The sequence below is a fragment of the Priapulus caudatus genome, unplaced genomic scaffold (genome assembly GCF_000485595.1).
Source record: "Priapulus caudatus unplaced genomic scaffold, Priapulus_caudatus-5.0.1 Scaffold538, whole genome shotgun sequence".
Classification (NCBI taxonomy): Eukaryota; Metazoa; Priapulida; class Priapulimorpha; order Priapulimorphida; family Priapulidae; genus Priapulus; species Priapulus caudatus.
The window spans coordinates 6,482-24,636 of NW_014577599.1; the positions used below are offsets into that span (position 1 = coordinate 6,482).

The 18,155-nt window shown below is 41.5% G+C and overlaps 1 protein-coding gene across 1 annotated transcript in view; it reads left to right on the top strand.

The window, feature by feature from the left end:
* Positions 1 to 2,060: 2,060 nt before the first annotated feature.
* LOC106811433 (lutropin-choriogonadotropic hormone receptor-like) overlaps positions 2,061 to 18,155 on the top strand; it is a 45,001-nt gene continuing 28,906 nt past the window's right edge. Inside the window, exon 1 of the mRNA XM_014815046.1 lies at positions 2,061 to 2,105. Coding sequence (XP_014670532.1) covers positions 2,104 to 2,105 — 2 coding nt within the window. The 5' untranslated portion in view covers positions 2,061 to 2,103. The remainder of the gene's footprint in view (positions 2,106 to 18,155) is intronic.

An 18,155-nucleotide genomic window follows, 5' to 3' on the forward strand; every position in this document is an offset into this window, starting at 1 on the left:
ACCTCAATGCGGGTAAGCTTGATATAATATGCAGCCTGGCAATCCATCAGTCACGTACAAAACTTGTCCGATTCCTGAAGCCCCTTATGTTTGATGAATTTGTCTTTATAGTAAAATATCCAGAAATTACGTCACAACAAAACCATTCTGTTTTTGCACCGTTCACTGCACAGACCTGGTTAGCACTNTCTTCCCGCTCCTTCTTGATTCTTCCCCATGCGTACGTTTGTGCGTGAGCGTGGTATAGCGATGGTATGCGAGCACATAATAGCGGTGATATATGAGGCTATGGAGATGACACAACCGTACTAGTAGTTAGTAGAGCACGAAGGGTCGTTGTCGTATAGGGTACTACATATATGTACCCGAGGTAACTATCTGATATGGTTAGGGTTAGGGTTAGGGTTAGGCTTANCTACGTTACTCATTACTACATTACTACATTACTACATTACTACATTACTACATTACTACGTTACTACATTACTACATTACTACATTACTACATTACTACGTTACTACGTTACTACATTACTACGTTACTACATTACTACATTACTACGTTACTACGTTACTACATTACTACGTTACTACATTACTACATTACTACGTTACTACGTTACTACATTACTACGTTACTACGTTACTCCATTACTACATTACTACGTTACTACATTACTACATTACTACGTTACTACGTTACTATATTACTACATTACTACATTACTACGTTACTACGTTACTACATTACTACGTTACTACGTTACTACGTTACTACGTTACTACGTTACTACGTTACTACATTGCTACATCATTAGTAGCGATATCGCGACCAGCAACCGCAACAGCAGCAGCGCTGACAGCAGCCGCAATAGCAGCAACAGCGGCGGTTGTTCATCGTGCACTGGGTGAGCAGAATCAGCCGACATCTGCTGCTCAGCTCGCGATGCTGCTGCTGCTGTTGCTGCTGCAAGTTGGCAAACATGCAGACGCTGCGACACTCTAGCTGCCGCGAGCATCCCTCCACTGCGGCCCCGCTGCTTCGGCTATTACGACCGCATCCGCCTGACCGTATATACTGCCGCGCGCATGCACCGTTAGGCCGTCGCCACCTCAGAAAGAAAACGGAGGCGGTACGCGGTCGGCGAGCGAATCTCGGTCAGGTGACGCAGCGCGCGCACCCGTCACATCGCCCTCGGTTATATCTTCTGACGAATCTGATCACGAAACGTGTGTCGCAGCATCGCACCTCGAGTTAACGCTCGCACCATGGTACCGAGCAGGGTTTCTTGCGTGGCTGTACTGGACATCGTATTTCTGGCTTCGACGATGCTCTGCTTTACTGGCGCCGAGTTGACACGATCATCGAGAGAAAGCGCGGGAGTGATGACAAGCAGTGAGATGATGGGAAACGCGAGAGAATCCCGACTTTCGAGTGAGCTTCGCTCGGCGTCCGAGCAAGCATCGCGATACGAACATTCCGAGTCGAGCAGGCGGCCTACGGCTGTCGTACCGAGCATCAACGCCGCCGCCGACGCTGCGACGCACCGCCGATGGGGCGCCTACGGTAACACGTCGACATCGAAGCGTCACGATGTCGTATGGTTAAGTAATCACCGTTACACCGAAGATGTTTCACCAGACTCCGGTAAGACGCTCTCAGACTTATCGACTACTGACTGGTCGCGTGTGGATACGGCAGCGGTGAGCAGTTGGTCCGGCCACGACACGGCAGCAACGGGCGGCTGGTCCCGTGACAATATGGCAGCGGCGGACGGCTGGTCCGGCCCCGACAAGGCAGGAACGGGCGGTTGGCCTGGTGTGGACATGGCAGAGGCGGGAGGGTGGCCCAGTCACGACACGGCAGAAACGGGCGGTTGGCCTGGTGTGGACATGGCAGCGGTGGGTAACTGGCACAGCGTGACGGATGGCCCCGGTGCTGAATATGACAATGACACGGACGACTCGCGGGAACACTGCACTTGCTTGGACACACCGCTTATTGACGAGGCGCACAAGGTGGAGATGCACTGCATGTGTAAGGGCGCGGGCGTGACCTTACACCGCCTGTCGTCTCTCAGGCGTCGCCATCTCGTGCATAGAATGTAAGTCGATTCAAACAAATCTACGTCAGTGCCGTCGTCTGCTGGGGATATGAGAGAACAATCAACGCGTTGGCGTCAGCCGCGATAAGCCAAATTCACGATTTTACAATTTTACGCACTAAAAAGCTAAACGATAATTCAGAATAAATCAGCTACACGATGGTTCAGGCACAACTCCTACGCCGATTGTACTGGGGAGAAGTGAATTTGTACCGTTTGTTCTTTTTAGAATAACAATAATGGATCCCGTTACATTCACGAAACAATAATTTTAATAAGATTCGCGCTAAACGAACATTTAATATAGCTACACAATATCAGGAGTAGATAATAGGGTACCCTATTATCTACTCCTGATAATATAAAAGGTTATTGGCAGGAAGCAAAAATTCGTTACTACTGTTTTGGCAGCCGTAATGATGCCAACTTGATACCATCTTTTGTTCTCGATATTGTTCCCGGGATTATTATTGTTCTATTTAATGTTCCTTTTTTTGGTCATTTTCCTCTTTATTCTCGTTCCCGTTTCCATACTTGTTCATTTTCCGTTCTTTTATCCGTTCCTGTTATAATTTTCGTTCCGTGTTTATGTTTCCATGCCCGTTACGCATTTCCCGTTTCCTCTTCCAGTTCTTATTCCCATTTTAATTGTTGTTCCTGTTCCCGTTCTTGTTCCCCTATCCCTATCCTTCGCATTACCGCTCACGTCTTCATAACTGTCGCCGTTCTTGTTTCTGTTTCCATTCTCCTTTCTATTACCGTTCACGTTTTCGTACATGTTCCGTTTTTGTTCCGTTTCAACTATCCTTCCCATTACCGTTCATCCTTTCTATTACCGTTATAAGTTTTAATACTTGTTTATATTATTGTTGCCATTTCCATTATCCTTCCTATTGTTCCGAACGTTCCCATTCCTATTTCTGATCTTGTTATTAACGGTTATCTTTATGGGGCATGGTGTAATGTTACAGACTGTCTGATGATGTCTAACCAGTCCTTGCGGAATAAGTGTCTGCGACCTAACATTATATATATAATAATAACTAGAGCACTCGGAGAGCACAGACCTCCGCCAAGGCAGCTGAATTCTCTCAATGTGAATTTTTTTTAATTAATTAATTAAGTGGAAAAATTAATTAATTAATTAAATAATTAAATAATTAATTGGATCCGGATTAGTGCGAGCGTGCAGGTGGGGGAGGACTGTGGTTGCCCCTTAGCCTGTGGTTGCGTGTTTGTAAGTCTACAGCCAGCGCACCTAGCGGAAGTGAACTGAAACGTGCATGGTAACACACAAACCAACACTCAAAAACTCGCCGGTGAAAACATAACCCCCGCCATGCCCCTGGCGGAGGTAATAATAATAATTAATAATTGCCTAGGAGACCGAATTACGGGCATTACGATGACGACGCTATATAGCGCAGGATAGCGTCCCTTGGCAAGAAGTCCTGTTGAACGACAGCACAGCTTAGCTGAGACGGCCGCATAGAAATCTTGTTGCTTGATTGCCATAGCTTGGGCTATAGCTAGCCATGGGGTTTGACCTAGCTTGGGTAGAGCAAGGTAGTTTAGTTTTTTAGCCGAAAGGTACTGAGGGTGGTCACAGCCAGAGTTTTTTTGCGTCCTTAGTGGGTTTTTTACGTCCCCATTTGTCTTAGTATTACTGGAGACGGGACCGCCATTTTACGTAGTTATCCGAGCCAGGGAGATTCACAGTCTCCAATGTTGAGAGCCAGGTTTTTACACATTGAGAAAATTCACTGCCCCGGCCGTGGTTTGAACTCACAGCCTTCAGTGGACAGTGTACGAGGCCTAACCACTGGGCCACCGAGGATCTCTTATATATATATATTTATATTTATATATATATATATATATATATATATATATATATATATAATGACGCACACAGTAATACACTGTACAGTATTACAGTGCTTATTAGGTTACTACGTGCAGCTCTGGAACTGTTAGTTTTCTTTCTGACATTTGCCGCTGACACAGATTTCACCACATAATTATAGATTTGGTTGTTATAGTAACATACACATGCAACTGCCGTCATCCCGCTATTTTCCAAACTTTGGCAGAAAAAAATAATTACTTTTACTTTTTTAAATAATGTAAAGTGATTACGTCACCGTAAATAATAAAAGTTTAAAAAAAACTATAATAACTTTTTCACAAAATGTAAGTGATTCGGTTCACTTTTTATGGTTAAATTGCTGCATTATACTTTTTATTTTGCTATTCCGTTTGATGTGAACAAATTAACACTCGTAACTCATACATAGCCCATAGCAAGCATTTAATGTCGTGATCAATAGATCAAATCGCCCAGGTTTTTTGGATTTTTAACTAGTTTAGAAACAATCTTATCAGGTAAGGATCTGATGATACATTTATTCCCGTTAGTATACTCACTTTTCATGTAAAAAAATTGCAACAAACATTTTACAAACATACACTATAGAAAATCCGTGACGTAAGCAATTTACGATAGCTTTAAGAAGTTCGAGTTCTTTGTTTCTTTTCTTCTTGCTGCTGCTACTGCTACTGCTACTGCTGCTGCCGCTGCTACTGCCGCTGCCGCTACTGCTGCTGCTGCTGCTGCTGCTGCTGCTACTACTACTACTACTACTACTACTACTACTACTACTACTACTACTACTACTACTACTACTACTACTACCTACTACTACCACTACTATTAACTTTGGCTTTTTTCGTCCTCTTCTTCTTTTTTTTCTTCTTCTTCGTCTTCTCCTTTTTAGTCATCTCCTGCTTCCTCTTTGATCGCCCCATGCTGTACTTATTTTCGCCCATATGCGGCAACTACCCGGGCGTGAGTTTTCAGAAACCCTAACGCTCATTACCAATGTCATGTGACTCACATAACGATTATATATTCTTTTCGTCTTGTATTTGCTTTTTGTTTGTGTTTCTCTCTGATATACAGTAATCACTCTGGTTTTGACTTGCTAACGAATATGTAGAATACTTAACGCTCATTACCATATTACATGCGTCTTTTAGCGATTCTTTATACTCGCCAATTCATTTTTGCTCTTCACATCATTCGTGCATCAGCTTATTGCGAATTTAATTACTTCTTTATAACAATGGCAAACCAAGGGCAATCTAGCGAGAAAGATTTTCATCAAAAGCAAAATTATTAAAGGAAAGTCTTTGTGGCTTTAAAAATTGGGTTTCATTTGTAAACAGCAAATCGGCCATTGAATTAATTGTTTCAGAACAGATGCCTACGAACGTGTTTCGACTTGTGAGCTTGTGCTCATGAGCAGTAAGGGGGATAAATTGACCATCGACCGACGTAGCGTGAATCTTGACTAAACTAACTCTCTGTGCTGCGCACGAGCGGATATACGTGCAAAATGTAACCGGTTCAGAAATCCCACACTGAACCTTCACACATGACATTCGCGCGACGCGATTCATCAAACGCGAAAACCCACACGATTGTAAATCAGCGTGTATATATATATATATATATATATATATCAAGAGCTTATAGAGTACCATTTATTTTTCGTGCTTGGTCTTGTTCTTGTTCTTGTTCCTATTCCTGTTATTGTTCTTGTTCTTGTACTTGTTCTTGTACTTCTTCTTGTACTCGTTCTTATTCTTAGTCTCTTCTCTGTTTTTTTACTGTTCCTTTTCCTTTTTCTCGTCCCTGTCCTTGTCCTTATTCTTGTCCTTTTCTTTTTTCTTTTCCGTTTCCGTTTCCATTATCTTTTTCTTTTCCTTTTTCTTTCATTGCCATTGTCATTTTCCTTGTTCCTGACATTACCTTTGGGTTTGGTGTTGTACTTGTGCTTAAACTTTATCATGCTCTTGTTCTTGCTCTTATTCTTTTCCTTATCCGTATCCGTGTCTTTGTCTTTGTCCTTGTCCTTGTCCTTGTTCTTCTCCTTGTCCTTGTCCTTGTTCTTGTTTTTGTCCTTGTCCTTGTCCTTGTCCTTGTCCTTGTCCTTGTCCTTGTCCTTGTCCTTGTCCTTGTCTTTGTCCTTGTCCTTCTCCTTGTTCTTGTCCTTGTTCTTGTTCTTGTCCCTGTCTTTGCCATTGTTCTTTACTTTATACTTGTCCCTGTTGCGCTTGCTTTTGCTCTTGTTCTTGTTCTCGTATTTGTTCATGTTCTTACCTCAGTCAACTCTACGTGTATCGCAATTTAATTGCGTATGAATTGCTATCGTGAGCTTTTTATAAACTACCAGGAAGAACACGCCAGAGGGCACAAAACTGCTTGAATGAAAGTCATGGCCCAATTTATTTAACTTAAATTAAAGATAGCTATCGACGGGGATATGTTAAACCATCTAACACAAAAAGAATTGTATGTTATGCTTATTGTATCGTTAGAGTTGTTATGTTACTTTATTGTCTTATTTATTACCTTATTACTTTATATTACATTATTGTTATATATAAGCTCCCATCCGATGAACTATATGAGATGCCCCCTTTATGCTGAACATGTGTTATACAGATGTATTCGGCCTATCTATATACCGTTAGAATCAACGTTTATAGGTAAAAGTGAAAGAAGCGACAGTATCGAATGAGGTTACTGCTGAGTAATGCGCCATCACAATATTTCTTCACCGGGAAGCTTCCAATTGTAAACAGTTTTTTGTGTAAATTACTGAGTTGCGTTCTTGGCGAATCATGCTGGCTTCTTCGCTGTTACTTGTCTATATGTACACATGTGAATTACCCGGTTAAATTAAAAGCAATAATATATTAATATCACATACGTATTTTGCAGAAGGCACAACTATAAAATAGAGTTTGACGTTTAAAACTTGGAAGATGAATATCGGAATTGCTGGGCACGACCGATGGTTGACACTCTTTCACACAGTTTCTCGACCACATTCACATTTGTTACCGTCCCCGATTCCTCATGCGTGGGCGCATGACGTTAACCTAAGTGTAATTACATTGGATGGCAAATCGAACGCACTAAGATAATCGCTTTTATTCACACGGCTTTATATGTTTCACTCGTATGGCATGTAATCGGAAGATGTAACGTCAATCATGGTTCAACTAGCACGCCGCGTAGGCGTAGATGAGGAAAATATACGATTCGAACATTATACTGACAAGCGTGGATGTTTCTACAATTTAATTTCAAATAGCTACCTATTGAAGCACACAGAGTAATAACTCCATTATCTAATTCTGATTCCCCTATGACATATAGTACTATTCGCAGATATCTCGGCTATGAGACAATGTAGCAAAAAAACTCCGCTAACTTATGATGTACCAAGTTTAGCAAAACGCACAGAAGTAAAAGAAACAGCGCATGATTTTCTACCGACAACTCAAAGCCAGGAAATTGAATTTCGGAAGCTGATGTGATCACATTCAATAGAAGCACGAATAAAATAATGAATAGCGGCACCGGGTGCGTTGGGCCATTCATGTGCATCTAAATGCAATCGGTAAATTTCATTTGTGCCATGTTTTATACTTTGCGTTTGTTTTGCACAGTAAATCTCTCGTGTTATTTCTTCGGTTCGACCCATGTAAAACGTTCCCGATAACAATACTAACCTCATAGTGCAATTAGATAATGTCATACGCAAGCATTCTAGTTATTTGCTCTGTCCGAGCATAGATTGTATTCGCAATGTATTAATTGCTGAGTACGGCGCTCGGGGGCGTGACGAACGCCTCGGCGATGAAAATATCCTAATACGAGCAGGAGTCTATCAATATTGATAGACCTGATACGAGCACAGACACTTGGAACATTTCAATAATAAAATCAGGAACTTATAAATGGAATAGAATAAATGGATTTATAATAAAAGCAAGAGCTTATAAATGGATTAAAATAAATTCTAAAATATAAAAGATAAAATTATGATGAATAAACACGAAATGTATGTACTATCAAAGTCGTACTGTTTTCTACTCTCTTTTGCCTATAATTATTAGTAAAAGCCAGCAACAATTGTTTGTGCACAGCGGCGTGCGTGCGGTTTACTTGTGTGTTACAGATGAGCATTTGAACGGCATTTACAGAAAGGTATCTACTATATAATAGTAGAAAGAGCCGAAGTGTCGTTTTCCGTATCTCCTCCGAAACCGTGCCGCGTGTGCTCGCGCGAATCGAGCTGGGGCCCCTTCTGGGCGTCGCGAATACATTCCGCTACGTTAGAACGCGATTTTTCGATCATAAAGTGACTTTTGGAGGCAATTTTTTAAAAAGTGATGTGCCCGAAGAAACTTCGGCATTCGTCGGAAACCCGCACCAACTTTTAAGATCTCCAAATCCGCATGCGCACACACCACATAAGACCATTGCGCTCGCGTGATAAACAACCGCAACACTGCCGCTCACAGTCTGTGGTTGCGAAAATTAAGGCAAACCCCAACGAGAGACGCTGCAGTGTAACTGGTGTGGTGTGTGTGGTGGTGTGTGGTGGGTGTGTGGTTGTGTGTGTTTGTGTGCTGGTCGTTCGTGTGCGTGGCGTGTATTTTTCGCGGCCCGCTGTGTTGTAACATGTTAGTTGCGTGAGTGCACGTATTGGTCTGCGCATGCCCGTATTGTGTAATACGGGTGTGTGCTGCGTGCGTCGCGTGTGGCAAACATTTGACATACGGGATGTACACCGTCCCGCGCTTAAGCCGCTCCCAATGCTCTGACATTTTTAGAACGCCGGTACGATGTCTAAAAGCACCACAGCACACAACTATAATATAACATAAATATATAATCCATAACCTTTGAAATTGTCGTTAGAACTATTAGTGTGTTCTCTCGGGTTTAATATAAGATAGTTTAAACTAAATAGAGTAAAGAAATAATAACATTAATTAGTAGCCCTCACACTAGCAAATAGCCAGCCACGACCTAAACTCACGCACAAACGTCACGCACGCACACCGCACGCGACACACTTTCAAACCAAAACATTGCACGGCAGAGCGAATAAGGCAAACCCCAACGAGAGACGTGCGGCAGTTGATTGGTCCAAGAGTACATAATAAATCTCTATGATTACCTTGATTGTGTATGTATCTGTGTTGCGGTGTCTGTTGCCGGGTGCGTGGGGCGTTGGCGTGGTCGTGTTGCGTGTGATAATGTATGTAGTATGATATGTATTATGTATGTATGTATGTATTATTATATAATGTCTATAGTAGTATAGTAATTATATGATGTAATCATGGATTAGATGTATGTAGTATAGTAGATGTAAGTATATTAATATGTAGTATATGTAGTATGTAGTAGTATTATATATGTAATGTATATATGTATTAGGATTATATATTATGATATGTAACTGTATGTTATGATCTATTTAGTTGTATTATAGTATCTATGCTATGTAGTAGTAAGGCGTGCAAACTACGTCGCCCAGCGCACACTGTGCGAAGAAACTGACGGGCGACTGCTGCTCGTCACGTCCGGCGGGGACTAGATAATCGCCGACCACGCAACGCCTCAACGCAATATCGCCCACCACCGTACAAAAACTCGCGCACCAGTCAAAAATCGATGCATACATCGCGTCAGCTCCAGAGTTTTATGACCACATCCAGCAAAAGTTTATATCTCATGGGTTATCGTGGAGTAGGGCACTGACCAGTTGACACCTGAACATCACCTAACAAAGCCGTCTAACTGAATTCGTCACTTTTACTTAACAGGTAAAAAGTGACATTTTTATTTTAAATAATCTAGAAGCACTATCAAAGTATATGTCTAGATCTGATCACGTAATGTAACTTGCGATCTCGGACAGCATTGATACTATGCAGGGGTACCGTGACGGGAGGAGAAAACGAAATACTACACCTTGCCCAGAACCCAGCATCCTAAGATTCCCAGTACAATTTTTTAACATACTCAAATTATAGCTAAAAACACGCTCAGAGTTCTTGAACTCTGCTCATCGATGTAAATAATAAATGAAAGATGAAGAAATGAAGTAAAAAAAAGAAACTTAAAAAAAAACCATACTCATCATCTCGGATTAAATTCTTGAATTCCTGTCTTTGTCATTTACCTGACTATTGCTGTCCACTGTGTAGCATATCTGCTGTGGAATGAAATTGAATAAGAATTGATGGTTACTTAGTCGGTAAAAGAGATTAAAAAAAGTGAATCGGAATAAATGTTGAGATTTCTTAACAAGATAGTCTCAACGGTGTAAGCGCTCCCAAAAAAAACGTATTGCTAGGGTAAATCTATTGACGGTTACACATCAGCTGGTGGCTAATACGGTCGAGTGCTGAAGCTGATGATTAATATCACATAGTGCAGCCAAAATATGAAAATTTAAACAAAAATCATGCTTGAAAAATAGCGCGGCCAAGCCGAAAATAGCTCCCGTAAAAAACAATTTCGAGCTTCTTCTTCAACAAAAATCAAAAAAGACTCATCGTAAAAAAAGAAATTTAGTCTGCCTCAGCAGGAAATAAAAAATTAACAAACTTATTATATTGTTATTCTACACCTTCCTACATTAAGCTACAATTTCTAAATGGCTAAATTAATCAACATATAAGACTGTCAAAATATCAAATTCCCGAAGCCAAAAATGCGAAGTACAACAATCCTCCATGTTGTGATTGTTTTCGATTTTCCTGTAAACCTCTGCCTAATTCGATCAAAACTGTCATCCCCGACCAATCAGTTGTACAGCCGATAGCGTAATAAAATATATAATATTGACTGATAAATTAAGAAGCGGCTTCATAGAGAGCCGCGATCTTTGAAAATCACTTTGCGACTTGTCCGATTTACTACGCATCCATGTATCGCAAGGTGTAAAAAATATAAGATCTTAAGAATACCTAGAATGCACAAACCGAATTGCACCATTCCCTCCCCCCTATACAAAACTCCCCACAGTCCGATCATTACACTTTGCTACACAGAAATCCTGACCCGTGCCTACTACCAGCGTGACCAGTGCTCCTCAGAGCACTGGGCTCCTGCGACCAGCCTCCAATATCATTTCACCCTGATATGTATGATGTATGTATGATGTATGTATATGTATATAGAGTAATTAGTAATTAGATTATATTATCTATGTATGAATGTAAGTATTAATGTATGATTGTTTGCGCAGTAATAACCGTTATTAGGTGAAGCCTCACCTAGCATATAGGCCACCACACTAAACGCCGCACGAACTGCACGCACGCCAGTCCGTGATTTCCGGCACCGCACACACCACACACCAAGCCAATTCGGCTGCGCGTGATAAACACCACTCACGTGCCGCCAGGGCTGTAGCAAAACTTAAGACAAACCCCAAACGAAGACCGCAGTTAATTGTTATGTGATTTTGTGCTGACGTCGAGCGTGCGTGCAGTGTGCGTGCGTGCTTCGTGCGTACGTACTACGTACACGTACTAGTATGTAGATGTCATGTTATTCTATGTGTATATAGTAGGTACGTTTGGCGGAATGGTTGCGCGCCGTGTTGTAAATGTGATGTTTGCGGGTGCGCGTGTATGTGCTCGCTGGCCCGTATGAAATCGGGTGCAGCGTGCCGCGCGTGTCGTTATGTTGTGTCGTCGCGTTTTGCAAAATGTACAACGGAGTGAACCCTGCCGCACGCTTCCACTTGAACATCAGAAAATATATCTTCAAATACTTCTTTTAAGAATTACTTATTAGATGCTTCAACACAGAAGCTATTATATAAAGGTAAGATTCGAGTCTAATAAGTAATTTTACCGGAATAATCCAAATAAAATGAGAATAAATGATAAACCGCCATCCCAATCAGACCCCACTCAAACCCGTCTGGAAGACGGGTAATAGCTAGTGTATACATGTTACACGCGTTGGCGCGATCGATTCAGCACCAGCTCGCCTTAGGCCGTCCAGTCAGCAGCAGCTCGCCTTAAGGCGTCCAGCCAGCAGCAGCCAACAGCGAGCCAGCTGTTATACACATGTATACATGTTACACGCTCGCGGAGGTATGCACTCTTTTTGAGTGCCCTCTGTCTAGTTACTAATAATAGGCGAACGAGAATAGAGAAACATTCTTACCCAGGTAGTAAATACATTTCTTGTTTATTTCTTATCTTATCCCTCGTAGGTGCGTAGATGGCACATAACAGGCTAGTGACAAGAGATCTCAAACGTCGTCGGTCCGCCGCAACTGGCCTCATCGTGTCCCATGACAGGTCGCACATCCGCATCTCCTTCTCGATGATCCTTCTCCAGGTCTCCTTGAGACTGCTCCGTCTTCTGTTTTTGTGTGAAGTGCCGTTTTCGCTATGGCACCTTCTTCCATCCGAGCGACATGACCGAGCCAAGTCCATTTCCTTCGTTTAATTATATTTCCTGTTTATTTACTTGCGTTTTTACCCATTACTTATTTTATTATTGAAACGTTACAATTACGTGTCGATGAATACAAACATCCGATGCAGGTTTCTTGTAGCGTTCCTGTAGCGCCCATTCACACGTGAAATTGATATTTAAATGAAGTCAGTTAGTAGACAGTATTGGCGCATGGTAACAAAAGCGAGTTTCTATAGGACTATAGCAACAGGCCGTCCGAGGCCGGTGAAAGGTTTATTTTGCCGCTAGAAACTCGTACTGATGCGTTGAGCTACAGTCGGCAGCACTACCCACAGTCTTCTCTCCTGTTGTGATGCAGCAGATGTACGAATCACGTGGGCAAATATAGAAGGCAGTAATCGACTCCTGAATAATAGTAAAATACGGATAAAAACAACTGTGTCTGCGTCAATGTGTGTGTGCATGCGGGCGTGTACGTGTGTGATAAGTATAACGGTCACTCACTATAGAAACGCCGAAAGTATCGCTTATGGACGCGCATCTGTGTTTTTATAGAGGTGTCCGCTATCAAAGACTTGACTGTAGTACCATAATGCACATATGGGAGCAGAGCAACAATTAATCAGACTCGAATATGGCTTCCGAAGTAACCATGTGCAACGAGCTGTATAAGTAAATATGAAATACTGACATATGTTCGCTGACAGCCAGAAAGAAATTGTGATTAACAGTTATAATGATAATGGTGATTAGTGGTTCAACAGATACCGTTATGAACAGATGTGCGTTATAAACATCTTCTATCTAGAATTATTAAAACTGTTCCAATCTAGTTTGATGATACGGAATAAATCACGTCGAATATATACGAGCAGAAATGCATAGCCTGTGGAATATGCGATACTAGTTCCACGAGTTACGCCTTATACGTAAGTCGTACATGCTACAAGGGCTGTATTTCTGAGCTGAGAGTTCGCCGTATCAGGGTACTGATAGCGTAACCAAAATTTCCAGTTCACAGTAAATATATCTATTTCTAACTAAAATTTCTCGATTAAACTACTAGAGCAAGCCTAAAACGGTGAGCTCGAGAATCCGTATAAAAACAATACAAAAATGAATTCACTAATAAAAAACGATAATTTATAGAAGGAAATCATGCATATTTATAGACAGAAAATCACGTCTAGCGGTAAAGATGTCAGTTCTACATGATAACCTTATAATATACGGCCACTTCATGACATACACAATATCCTACCATTACCCTCTGGTGTGTACTGCTATATCCGCATGCTAGCTATATTCTATCAGGAGCCACACGTAGGCTAATAATAGTAGTACAAGGGCTATATTATTATGTGATATATAGGTTATATAGTACCATGGGCTAATATGGTGCGAGATAGTATCCATCTAGTCGTTACTCGCCCCCGATAGTATATGAAACTAAATACGTATAAATAACAAAATAAGCTACACGGACGGGAGAACCAACCCACGTGCAATCAAATCATATACGTCATACATACAATGTTATGCCAATCTGTGAAATTCAAACTGCGAAATTCAGACAGATCGATTATGGATAGTGCGGACTGCGGAGATGTGCTGGAAATGATACAGCTGGTGTGAAAACATTCAGAAAAACCAGGTGGTTTAATATCTGCTAGCACTAAAGAGAAACATTCTGAGACTAAAAAATCCTCGACGAAATTTATTTAATATTCCACACAACTGCCTCATTATTAAATCTTTACCACGTGCACGATCAGCTCAAACAAGCAGAGATAGAAAAATCTACACAACTTCAGTTAGTAACTATTTCAGCGTCATTCTTTTAATGTTTTAGTGTCAACCTCTCATTATAACAGCATTCATTGTATTGAACAATGATATAAAGGCCATAACAACGCGAACGCTCGTTATTTACTTACAACAAACATGGTGTAGGTATACGTAAAGAACAACTCTCTGATTTTACTTACTTAACTCGTACTACTACGGAAGAACTAACACCGATTCGTTCCATCTTATCTTGTTTCTGAGATGTAGTTAGCCACGATTAGATATTAATACCTTTCAAGTCCCTATGAGAGATGAAATTTGTTATACTAATGCTTTTTACTAACTAGATTAATTACTCGTAATAATTAATAGCGTTTAATTTGACAGTCAACGATACTATAACACTGTCGAAATTGCATTAGATGAGTATAGCAGCTGTCATCTCATCGTCAAAAATGTAGATGTGCACGTTGTTCGAAATTAAATAAATTCGCACGTATAAAACTACTATAAAGCATCCGCACCGTTCATGTCATGTGCAGGAAAGTCATAATAGTCAGGGGGCAGATTTCAAAAAGAGCTAAAATAAGGATGAGCCTAAACTTTTTGGGTAGAGGCTGGAAACGGGTAAATATCATTTCTAGGATACTTGGGTAGTTTCACTGGGTATGTTTCCAGGCTGACTTTTGCGTATTGTGGCGGCCATCTTGAAATCCAAAATGACCGCCAGCGAAAATTGATTTTCTGAAATATCTGGACTCCCAGACGTCGTAGAGACATAATGTTGGTGCATGGCTATACCCACATTTTCGATAGTGGAGAACCCAATTATCACACTTAGAGAAACATAGGATGGCGGCCATATTGGATTTCAAGATCGCCTCCAGGGAAATTTGTTTATTTTGAATAACTAGACTCCAAGACATCGTAGAGACATAATTTTGGTGTCTAAACCCACACCTTTGCCGAAAACATTGTTAGTCTCTATATATACGGCTCTGAACCGCGTGATTCCCGATGTAGCGCGAAATTCCTGACGTGTGCGAAATTCCTGATATAGGATGCGTATGCGCATGCGTGCCGACCCGACCAATCACAGCGGGACGCATGCGCACACGCATCCGTACACGCATCATGTATTTCGCACACGTCAGGAATTTCGCGTGACACCGGTATTGCACTTTGTCACACGATGTTGTAGTTCGGGCATATCGCTTTTCGACGAATAACTGCTTATCGCGTGTGGAAAATCGTACGTATGCTTACGATTCATATACGCATAACTAAGAAAAATTGTAACAAATTGCCATGCATCATACAAGTTGATATGCGCGTACACGTAAACCTGTACGATCGGAGTAATCTACTCAGATAGAATAATGCAATGAGGCGATTAACACAACAACATACTACTATCCCTTCATCATACGTCAGACAACTGCAGCTATCTATGATATTGCGGTTACCCACGTTACTGGGGCTAAGTTAGTAGATTTGATAATTGTGTAGCCGATGCGTGAATGTTTACTATGTAGTTTCGTGTTTGCGGGCGGGCGTTATTGTTTAAAACAACGGACGCGGTGTTGTTGTTTACATAACGGGCGGGACGTTGTTGTTTACATAATAACGGGCTTGGGCATTTTTGTTTACAGAATAATGGTTGGTGCATCGCTGTTTACAGAGTAACGGGTGAGGTGTTTTTGTTTACGAAATAACGGGTGGGGCGTTGTTGTTGTTTACAATATACATAATTCGGGAAAAACATTTCTATGCCTAATTCTATTAGTGATTTCAAACAGCAATATACAAGTATTATATCATTGCGCTTCGCTTCTGTTGGGTACGTGATAGATTTCCTTATCGCCGCCTCGAGACGTAATTACTTTCGGAAGCTCTTGATGAAGAGTTGGTGAGCCTGTGGATGTTCCGGTGCCAGTTATAGGTAAAACCTTTGAAACCCAATTGTGCGACTTTCTGTCAGCACCCGAGGGTACCATTCTATTATCAGTTAGAAAATATAGCATGTTACGAGTGCTACGTGCGTGGTTTTTTATGGATATATTTGCGTGTTTGCGTGTATATATATATATATATATGTGTGTGTGTGTGTGTGTGTGTGTGTGTGCGCGCGCGTGCGTGCGTGCGGGCGTGCGTGCGTGCGTGTGCGCGTGTGTGCGTGTGAGCGTGCGTGCGTGTGCGCGCGCGTGCGCGCGTGTGTGTGCGCGCGTGTGCGTGCGTGTGCGAGCGTGCGTGCGTGCGTGCGTGTGCGCGTGCGTGCGTGTGTGCGTGCGTGTCTGTGTGCGCGCGCATGTGCGCGTGTAATCTAGTCCTGCTGTGACAGGTCTGCGGGCTTCTTTCTGATATGTGATGTGACACAAGCATCAGATATCTGTTACCGTGTGATCTACGGTGTGATTTCAAATGTATAAAATATCCAGTGGGCTGTTTCTTACATATTATTGGAACAATAAATTAAAACCTAAACGGAATATATTGATATTATGAGTCACGAGTGTATGTTCACATTGAACAATATAGTAAAATAAGAAGTATAATGCAGCAATTTAACCATAAAAAGTGAAAAAAAAAATTTATTTTTACCATTTACGGTGACGTAATCACTTTAAATGGATCTGTGCGAACGTAACTTTCTAAGCTTCGATGCCTGATAAAATAACGGATTCTATACAAGGATATAATATTGTTATACACGGAGCTAATCAACGTAATAATTTGATAGCTATATTACTGTATATATGAATTCGTATAAGATATCGTATAGTAAAATTGTATTAATATATAAACATGAGCAAACCCAATATGCGATAAAAAGCATAATTCATCAACCAATAATCCGTCCGTCCACCAGATCGTCTGTCCGTCCGTGTTTCTATTTGTCCACCTTTCTTCCTGTCTGTCTTTAGCGAAAGAGCACCATGTAATTCTTTATTAAATTCATTCATGTCATTTTGAGCAAGGGTGAATTAATTCGGGCGAATTCTATCTATCACATACAAACACCCAGAAGCGTACGAGCAAATTTAATTATGCAATTAATCGCGCAATTAAGTGATGTACACCCAACCCGATGTTTTAGGTCTCGTATTTAAATCTCCTTGTTGTCCGGCTGTTCACTATGAAATCAGCGGCTGTTGTATCTTGTCTATACTCATCACGCCTCTATAACGACTATGGATTTGTTGAAGAACAATGATTAGCTTCTAGATCTTCTAAATCAAGATTAGAATAGAAAGCGAGTGTTGCCATAGTGCCCGTGCGCGTGTGTGCGTGCAATGGTTTGTATACGTGCGTGTGTTCGTGCGTTCTTGTGTGCGAGCGCGTGTGCGTGCATGCGCGTATATACATGTCTCTCGGTGTGTGCGCATGTGCCTTTGCAGGTGTGTGCACAGGTGGTTGTGGCGTCCGTGCGCGAGTGTGTAGGTGTGTGCGTGCGCGTATGTGTGCTTTCGTGCGTACGTGCGTTAGTGTGCGTGTACGCGAGCGTCTTATTCTAAGCCTAGACATTCGAACGATATAATGCGGGCATCAAACCATCGTTTCAGATGTATATCAAATGGGTTCAAGCAAGTGAGTAGCTAGTAGCTACAGTTGTGAAGTTTAGAACGACCGATATTTCGAGTAGTTGGTTACCGTTTCTTTTCATATATACACACAAAGTGCAGTGTAGACTGGAGTCGTGTTAACGTAATCTTTGATCTTTGATCTTTGATCTTTGATCTTTGATCTTTGATCTTTGATCTTTAATCTTTGATTCGACCAGTGTTTGTTCGTGCCCAGATGTGTGGCTTTATTTGGGCGAACATCGGGCTTCAAAAGTTTTCTATTTCGATTACATACGCGAACAACTCAATACAGTAAAAACCCGCGTATAAGAACATAGATTTTTCCAAGTTAGCCTCAATATGTTCTTATGTAAATGGTGCTTA